This window comes from Pollicipes pollicipes, unplaced genomic scaffold (genome assembly GCF_011947565.3).
Source record: "Pollicipes pollicipes isolate AB1234 unplaced genomic scaffold, Ppol_2.1 Scaffold_7261;HRSCAF=8764_pilon_pilon_pilon, whole genome shotgun sequence".
NCBI classification, from domain to species: domain Eukaryota; kingdom Metazoa; phylum Arthropoda; class Thecostraca; order Pollicipedomorpha; family Pollicipedidae; genus Pollicipes; species Pollicipes pollicipes.
Genome location: NW_023597054.1, coordinates 16,729,664 through 16,738,506, shown reverse-complemented (window position 1 = coordinate 16,738,506; position 8,843 = coordinate 16,729,664). Strand labels below are relative to the sequence as shown.

At 54.9% G+C, this 8,843-nt stretch overlaps 1 protein-coding gene across 1 annotated transcript; it reads right to left on the bottom strand.

The window, feature by feature from the left end:
- Nucleotides 1–2,585: 2,585 nt before the first annotated feature.
- Nucleotides 2,586–7,568, bottom strand: LOC119111110 (uncharacterized). The gene is made up of 4 exons (XM_037234937.1): nucleotides 7,373–7,568; nucleotides 3,821–4,001; nucleotides 3,334–3,514; nucleotides 2,586–2,617 (listed from the first exon to the last, which is right to left on the bottom strand). The coding sequence occupies exons 2-4, from the start codon at nucleotides 3,986–3,988 to the stop codon at nucleotides 2,586–2,588; spliced, it is 381 nt and encodes a 126-aa protein (XP_037090832.1). The 5' UTR covers nucleotides 3,989–4,001; nucleotides 7,373–7,568.
- Between the last annotated feature and the right edge of the window lie 1,275 nt (nucleotides 7,569–8,843).

The window sequence follows — 8,843 nt, the reverse complement described above, 5'->3', positions numbered from 1 at the left end:
GCCTCTACAATTCACAAAATGTCTCTCCGGCCCCTTCTTAGACATCATCAGAGATCCTACCTTATGGGAACGTTTTTACGAACAAACACCCTCTAGCACTTGTTCGGTGTTATTACGGCACGAAGGGTGAAGTTACCCCTACGCGCCCGCTGAGAAGCGACCTTCTGGTCCGCGTTCGAGGTCCCAGCGGTCAGTAAGGGTCAGAATTGCGGGTAATTGCGAAAATATCGTATTTACGCGCGGGGGAAGAGGTGGCTTAGGTATTCATTTATTTTGCTTCAAAGCCCGTGGACAAGAGGGATTACAGGGCACCTGATGAAGCGGCCCGGTGGCTGTGGCCCGCAGGATTCCTTGACGGGGTCACGCGTCGGGTTCGAGCAGGCCCCGACGCCGCCGCCCTCGCCGCCGCCACTCAAGTGCGACAGGCACGGCCCCCGGCAGCGCAGACGCCGCCGACCCAGGCTGCGACGTCCCTCGAGTCAGCCGCCCGCTCCTGGATACAGCGGTCCCTGGAGTCAGGCCTGTCCCGGACAAAGCCGCGCCCGGCAAAGTCGGCTTTGTTCCAGACAGCCGTCTCTCGAGTCGGGCCTGTCCGGCCTGTCCAGAACAGTGTTGTCCCTCGAGTCCGCACACTGTCCCGGACAATGCGCGGTCTCCACCGTGCCCAGGGGATGAGCCTCAATTCGACGGTGCACCATACGGGAGAGACTCTCGCACCAGCAGCTGTCCGGCCAGCGGCATCCCTCCAATCACGGCTGCCTCGGATGGTCGCATGCCGGTGCCAGCGCAGGGTGCCCGCTCAGGCGCCGTCCAACAGGCCCCAGTGAACGGCACGGACCTCACTTTGGGATTCCGACGGACTCAATGGCACATACTGGAAACAGGACCCAACTGTACATGCAAGTGGATGCACATATGTAAGAAGTGCCCGAGGCCTGTTCCCTTATGTAACTCGGAGAAACACCCACCCCCAGAGAGCCTATCAGGGAGTCATAACACTCAACCAACGTCTACGCTTTCAAACCCAAAGCCCGGCCAGCCTCGCAAAAAAGCCAGGATGCCTCGGACTGCCGCAAAAAAAGCCACGCAAGGCAGATGGCATGCGGAGAACGCGGTGCGATGCTGGCGTGCCAGCGCAGCTGAGAGCCGGGCGGACGGCGGCACCGAACTCCGACAGCGGAGGGCACGGCTGGCGGGGCAATGCTGGCGTGCCAGCGCAACTGAGAGCCGGGCGGACGGCGGCACCGAACTCCGACAGCGGAGGGCACGGCTGGCGGTGCGATGCTGGCGTGCCAGCGCAACTGAGAGCCGGGCGGACGGCGGCACCGAGCTCCGACAGCGCAGGGCACGGCTGGCGGGCGGTGCCGCCGGCGGGTCCCGACAGGAGACAGTGCGGAAGACGCTGTGCCGCCGCTGGATCTTGATAGGACATGGCATGGGAGGCGGGGCGGTGGCGCCGGTGGATCCCGACAGGAGACGGCACTGCTATCGGGGCGGTGCCGCCACTGGATCCTGATAGGAGAGGGCATGGGAGGCGTGGCGGTGGCGTCGGTGGATCCCGGCAGGAGACGGCACTGCTGTCGGCGCAGTGCCGCCAGTGGATCCCGATAAGAGGTGGCATGGGAGGCGGGGCGGTGCCGCCAGCGGATCCCGACAAGAGACCACACGGGAGGCGGGGCGATGCTGTCGCTGGATCCCGATAGGAGATGGCATGGGAGGCGGGGCGGTGCCGCCGGTGGATTCAGACAGGAGACGGCACGGCTGGTGGGGCAGTGCCGCCGGTGGGTCCAGACAGGAAACATCACGGCTGATGGGACAGTGCCGCCGGCGGATCCCGACAGGAAACAGCACGGCTGATGGGGCAGTGCCGCCGGCGGATCCCGACAGGAAACAGCACGCCTGATGGGGCAGTGCCGCCGGCGGATCCCGACAGGAAACAGCACGGCTGATGGAGCAGTGCCGCCGGCGGATCCCGACAGGAAACAGCACGGCTGATGGAGCAGTGCCGCCGGCGGATCCCGACAACAAACAGCACGCCTGATGGGGCAGTGCCGCCGGCGGATCCCGACAGGAAACAGCACGGCTGATGGGGCAGTGCCGCCAGCGGATCCCGATAGACAGCACAGGTAGCGGGTGTCACGCTGCCGCGGGAGAGGTTCCGCCGGTGTAACCCGATGGAAGAAGGCACAGCTCTCTTAATACTTCAGTTGTTGATTTGCTAGACTGAAAAGGTGCCCCCGTCGGTGACATGTTTTTCGCTCGTTGTAGGAAAAGTCTGATACTTTCCGGGAGCAGGTGAAATCCCTTCCAGAAGATGCACACAGCAAACGATCCCTCCGCTCCTGCACGGCGTGCGAACCCAGGCTTCCCCGGCAGTGTTCACCGCTCTGCTGGCCGCGGGCCCTGCCGTTGCTCTGCCTTCCCACCCAACCCCAGCACGACGGCGGCTGGGTCGGGTTCGTTAGGGCCGCACTCCACAGCCCGGCGCCGCCACAGTCCGGGTGCAGGGACCGGGCACCGCAGCCGGCCGGCTGGCCGGGCGCGGCCGTCCGTCGGTGCCGCCGTGCAGGCGGGCGGGCGGCCGCTCAGCTGGCGCCGTGCCAAGTGCCTCTCACGACTACGCGGGGGCCGGCGGCCGGCAGCGCGCCGCCGGCAGGTACCGCCGCGGCCGCCCCTTATCGGGAGCCGCCGCCGGCGGTCCCATCCAGGAAATAACGCTGTCCCAGCGGCGACGCGGCGGCGGCAGCGGCGGCGGCGGCGGCGGCGGCAGCGGCGGCGCGCTCCACTGCGGCGGACGACGCGGCAGCTGCAGCCGGATGTCGCCGCTCAGCATCACGGGCGGAAACCAAGCCGGGCCCCGCGCCGCGACGCCGTCAGCCGTTCAAAGCCTCCGGGATATGGTCTGCGGAGACGCTTCCGTGACGACGTCAGGAATGCAAATCTCCGCTGACCGCAGCTGCGCCGCGCCGGGGCCGGCGTGCAGAGCGTCACGTCACGTGACCAGGCCGGGCCTGGCGCGACCGAGTGACAGCCAGCCGGGCCGACAGCGGCGGCGGCGCCGGGCGGCCGGTGACGCGGCACGGCGCGGCCGCCGCCGCCGTCACATCGACCGACCGGCCGGCACCAGCGGCGCGGCCCAAGGCCAGCCAGGGGGCCAACACCGGGCGGCCTTTAGCCACCCGCGCCGCGGCTGAGCCGCCGGACTGCCGCCGGCCGCATCGGCACAGCAGCGCGCCGAGTCGCGAGCCCCGCCGCCGGCGCCGCGGCGGTCCGCCCCCGGCGCCGCGCAGGCACGGCGCCGCCCGCCCGGCCGCAGCCGCCCAGCAAGCTCACCCCGCGGGGCCCCGCCGCCGCCGGCCGCAGCGCGAGTGACGTCAGCACTGAGGTCGGACTTACCGTCGTTGATGACGTCATACGTGGGAGACATGCGCTGATGGGCGTCCATGGTGACGGGGTTCAGGCCCGGAGACAGGTTCAGCACTGGAGGCGAGTGCCCCCCGAACAGCGGTGAGTCCTGCCGCAGGCGATAGACGGAGGTCAGAGCAGCCGTCACAGACAACGCACGGCCCACATGACACCCATATCTGGGACAAAAAGTAACACGCCCTACGGCCCCACTTTTTGCACCGAAACATCAGCACAGAGCCAGGAACGGCATAAAACACCCAAAAAAGCGCCAGCCGACCAGCGAGGAGCGCACGGGGGAGTGTCGGCGGGGAGCGACAGCGGCGACTGCGGCCAAGCTGGCCCACCGGCCGGCGGTCGCCATCTGCCGGGGGCCAGCTCGGCTCCGGGCGTGCCGGCGCCCGACGCGACGCACCTGATGCAGCACGTTGATGTTGAGCGGCGGCGAGCCCGGCGCGCGGCTGGCGCGCGCCGTTACGCCCGTGCCACAGTCGGAGCCGAACAGCGGGGCCGAGGACGACTGCATGGGCATCATCGGCTTGTTACCATGGTGTCGACCCTGCTCCGATGTGGCCACTGGCATCACTAGGCGCCGCCTGGGAGCGTAGGCGGCGGCGTCACCATCAGCACCAGACATGAGGGTCTGGGTTTACGCAGGGCTCAGACGTACACACATGAGACTTCTCGCAGTTGGCATGGAACTTTCTGAGTTGGAATAAACAGGCCACATCTGAATGGGGTGGTCGCAGCACCCACACAACAAGAGCTGTCGTCCTACCCGGCGAAGACTTTAGCGTTCGGGGGAGGACGCGACGCAGTACACATCTGAAGACACCCGAAAATCACCAGATAACATTTTTAAAATGGGAATTTTGGATACAACTTCACAATCCAATAAGATAAATATTTTAGGCACACCTTCGCAGTCACAACGGCTAAGTTATCACAAAGATCTGGTTTGTGATGAAGCATGCCAGGCAACTACGAAAAAGGACACATATTTCAGCTGTTCAAGCACAGATGGTCATTTGCCGTCACAACCGGACCATCTGAACAGCTGGCATGTGACATGCTCCATTCTGCGCTCACTTCGCTTTTGGTTGCACCTAATGCTATTTAACCTGCCCCCCCCCCCCTCCCCCCTTGCTCGTACAGTTGCGTATGTGGCGAGAAAAGTGTTGTCTTCGCGCCGTGCGGCCGGAGGCCAAAATAAATTTTTCACCGTCTCCCACTCGGAAATTATCCACACATCGCATGATATTTGCCACAACAACCCCCGATAAAAGGGAAAAGAACGACATAAAAGTGGCATTCGGCTTCCAGCCTGCCCTTGACGAACAATCCTCTCCGTCAGCCAGTGCTCCCAAGCTAGCTTGAAAACGGTTCATCGATACTCTGCAGTCTGCAGCGAGTTGTGTTAAACAATTCCAATTGATTTTTCAACATGTTTTGACAAAACAGCCACGATGCGTACTTCCTAGATCTCCACATTTGTTGCTTGGATTTTTGCGGACATTTCGGTGACAAAATAGGCAAGTATTCATCGTGGTAGCACAAGGTGGTAGCAAACATTCATAAAACTAATTTGCTGATGAACATTCACACTGCAAGCAACATTTACTTTACGGGAACAAAGACACAAAATCGTGTTACACGGAAGTCATGATTTAGTGAGCAGTTATCTCCGGACCCCACCGTCGTTCACACCAAGATTTGTGTATGGGTGGCACCCGGTAGGCAAGTGCGACCTCCGCTAAACCTACAGGAGCCCCCTCCCACAGCACCTACAGTTCATATTACGGCTGCATGCGTTCTCATTATATTTCGAAACTCTGAGGTTCTGAGGCGGGCATGTGTACACGTTTTGTGGCTTTCTTCTGAACGGAAGGCAATGTGAAATTGCGCCGTTGGGGCGATATTATTTCGGTTTGTGGGTGGACAGGAGCCGGCATTTGCCAATGAACAAGGGTGGGGATTGGCCAGTGTGAATTTTCTCGTGTGCACATCTGAACCCAACATAAATAATCTACAGTCTAAGTGCATGCACTGATGCAGTCACCTTTATATTGATGTTGCACAATATAGTTGAAATGCACTAATGGGTCAATGTTGCATTATAAGGATTAATGCAATAGTAATGACAAATGCAGTAAAAAGGAGCCTTAATTGCTACACTGAAGCTCTCTCCAGATGACTGTTCACTGTTACCCAGTGAATCAGCTGTCTCCCCTCCCCCCCCCCCCCATCCACTACCAAAGCCCCATTTTTATTACTATATGTCATTTTTCAGATTCAGATGTTATGAAATTTTTGTGATGCTAAATCTATTGTTGTCATTTGTATACTTGGTGGTAGTTTTTATAGTTATTCTTAACCCCAAGCAATCCTGGGCAAAATTTATCTCATTTTACTAAGCATTTAAGACAAAACATGTCTTCAAAATTTTGGTTTAACATTATAGGGATTTTGTCCTATGCCCTGCTTAAAAGGAACAAATTTCTGCCTGATTTGAGGCACATTAAAATTGGGAGTGTAGTTTCATTTTAACTGGGGGGGGGGGGGGGGAGCAGAGGACTTAACTCTCAGTGCAATGGGGAAGTTTGTCAGATGAAGAGAAAAAAAAAATTGGTTGTATTTTAGGGACTCTTCGGCCATATTTCTCTGCTCAGTCCTCCTCCCCCCCCCCCCCAATCATGTGTACATGTTTTGTCAACCCATGTGTCTTTATTGGCCTTCAAACTGGGAAAAGTTTTGCAGAATCATGCACAAGGCATTTGACCAAATCTTTGTTTCAGTTACATCACACCAGTGGTGCAGTTCCCTATTCAACCCCCTCCACCACCACACAACTTTAAGATGAGCCAAACATGCAGAAAAGCTCTTTGATTAGCATATTTTGGAAGGAGGACAAGCCATTTTCCACTTTCTAACCCCTCTCCCCACAAATTTATTTTGTAAACCACACTCACCATAAAAATGTTGGTTTGCATTCTCCTTTTGTAGCATGTGAGCACAGCCCCCCTGCCCCCATCCTCAAATAAACTGCTAAACAAATACCCACCTCCTTAGCCATGATCATACCTTACATGATCCTGGTATACTTGTTTTGATGACACTGTATTGTGCAAACATCAAAATGATCCCAAGCTCCACAATAGCTGATGTAGTTTTATGCTCGCAAACCCCAGTTGTCATTACATCTATGTCAATTCACTATTTTAGGTTTGGGTGGAGAATGCTGAACAGAGCTAGCATGGCAAAGATAAAATGGAACAGATAAAAAATGGCATTTCATAACATATGTTGGATGTTAGCAATGTCTGGTCCATTTACAGCAGATACTGCCATGTGCTTTAATACATATTTTCTGCCCATGATGACACATTGATTACTTAAGTTTTGTCCAGGGAGAAATGATCATTGGCCTATTCTTTGAGGTGCATATATGCAAGCACAATGACTTAAGGTACAGAAATTACAATGTAACAATCCATTACAATCAAACAGTGGAGGGATGGACATAGCTTCACAGGTAGAGCTGCATCCCTGACAGCCCAGAAAATGAACAGCAGGTCTGTAACAAAATATGCCAGCATGGAAAGAACCAACCTGAAACTGGCATTTGCATGCCCCAACACTTTTGTAAAATTTCACTTCTGACAAACTTTCTGAATGCAGGACATTTTCACCCAAATATATAATCCCACAGGCAGGTAGCAAAGGTCAATGCATAAGGAATCCGATGCAGACTCTGACACATCACCTAACATTTTGCTGTTTTATTTGCTTCACCCCATTCCTCCTAGCCTTCTAACCCAACAGTCCTTAAGAATAATCCCTGGTTTGCCTCCCAGATTGGGAAATCTCGGCGAGATTTACGTCACGTTTCATTGAGGGGAAATATACCTATTTCCTCTCAGGTTTACCATCGACACCACGAAGCTAAAACAGAAGTATTCAACCGAACCTTTAGATGTCCTAGACGTCCTCAAAATCTTGCAACTTGCTTGGCGAGAAACCCACAGCTTGGGGAATCCAAATCACTCAGGAGGTCAGGCACAAAGTTCTGGTGAATAAGTCTGCCCGTATCCTCAACCACCACAACGATGCCCAAGCGCGCTACACTGCGCCCCGATGCCCAACGCCGACTGCGCTGCTGCTCGGCGCTTTGATCATTCAGCTGATTGTAAACAATGTTCCTAGGCCACGCCTACTTTCAAGTGATAAAGTAGTTGTACTACACAAAATTGCAATCACTCTTCAAAAATGTTCATTTAATTGAATTACTCAGCAGCTACGTGTTAGAAAAGTTCACTTTAATAGCAAAAAACCAGCAAAAGTATCAACAATATTAGTACGACCAGAAATAGTGCAGATTCGAGCAATCAATCGACGGAAAACCCGTGACGTCAGGATGACGCAAGGGGACACACCACATTACCCAATCACCTTTCGAGGTTGTTTGCTGGTTTTCAGGATCTACTTTCGGCGCACAACTGCGCCAGACGGAAGATGACGGCGAGGAAGGAGGAGTGCCGAAAAAGTTAGCGTGAAGCCGCGGCTTTGTGTGATATTGTGATACATCTTAGTGTGCTGGGGGAGCTTGTGAGTATATTTTTATGAATGTATGGATCAGTGAGCCCGTCCCGGGGCGTGTGTGGTGCCCCTAGCGTCTGCGCGCCGCTCCTCGGTTTCGTTGGATGGATTCCTTTGTTCTGGCGATCGGTGATTCATGTCTTGGATATTTGGCGACTGGCACTGAGACGTAAGGAATATTCGTTTAACTACGGAAGTTGGAATGGCGGTGGTCAGATCAAAGCTAGTTTGGTGGATTTTTGCTAACCTGACATATACATCTGGCCGCGAAGAGAAAGCGTAAACGTGCAACGGTTTGCGCTGGCCTCATTGTGCGCGAGTAAATGGGACCATATGTTATCCACATGCGCTACTTCCTGTTACTGGTAACTGCGCATTGCTGTTTGAACAATTTGTTGGTAGATTATTCTTTTTCATTATGTTGTTGAGGTTACATGGATAAAATCTGCTCTGTGCTACTATATGTGGCAAACTAAGGTTAGCACCATGTAGTTTATAAATCACCTTGACACAGCTTAAATGTGCATGGGTGAGTTAGTTTTGTAGAGCACTGTTGTATGTGGTAAAAATCTTGTTTTTGTTGAGCAAGCATGTAATTATGCCAAGTAAATTTTGCAAGCCTTAGCTCAACTGTTGTAATCATAACCTGTAAGGATGCAAACCAGTGGTGCTTTATGTTCACTGTATTTGATCAATTAGTTAAATTAACAGCCAGAATGCTGGGTAATATTTAAGATTCTTCTTCACTCTAGCATAGACTGAGGTCATTGATTCCATTTCTGCTTATTATATTGATGTGAGGAATGGGACTGGAGCTTGACAGATGTTTTAAGCAGGCTCAT

Bases quoted from the DNA above. Each gene is read 5' to 3' on its own strand.
- LOC119111110 (XM_037234937.1), bottom strand. From the start codon at position 3,988: ATGCCAGTGGCCACATCGGAGCAGGGTCGACACCATGGTAACAAGCCG. The intron at 3,515-3,820 runs GTGCGTCGCGTC...CGCCTGCGGCAG, and splicing joins ACATCAACGTGCTGCATCAG to GACTCACCGCTGTTCGGGGG. The intron at 2,618-3,333 runs GTGAGCTTGCTG...GCCCCCGCGTAG, and splicing joins CGGCGGCGGGGCCCCGCGGG to TCGTGAGAGGCACTTGGCAC.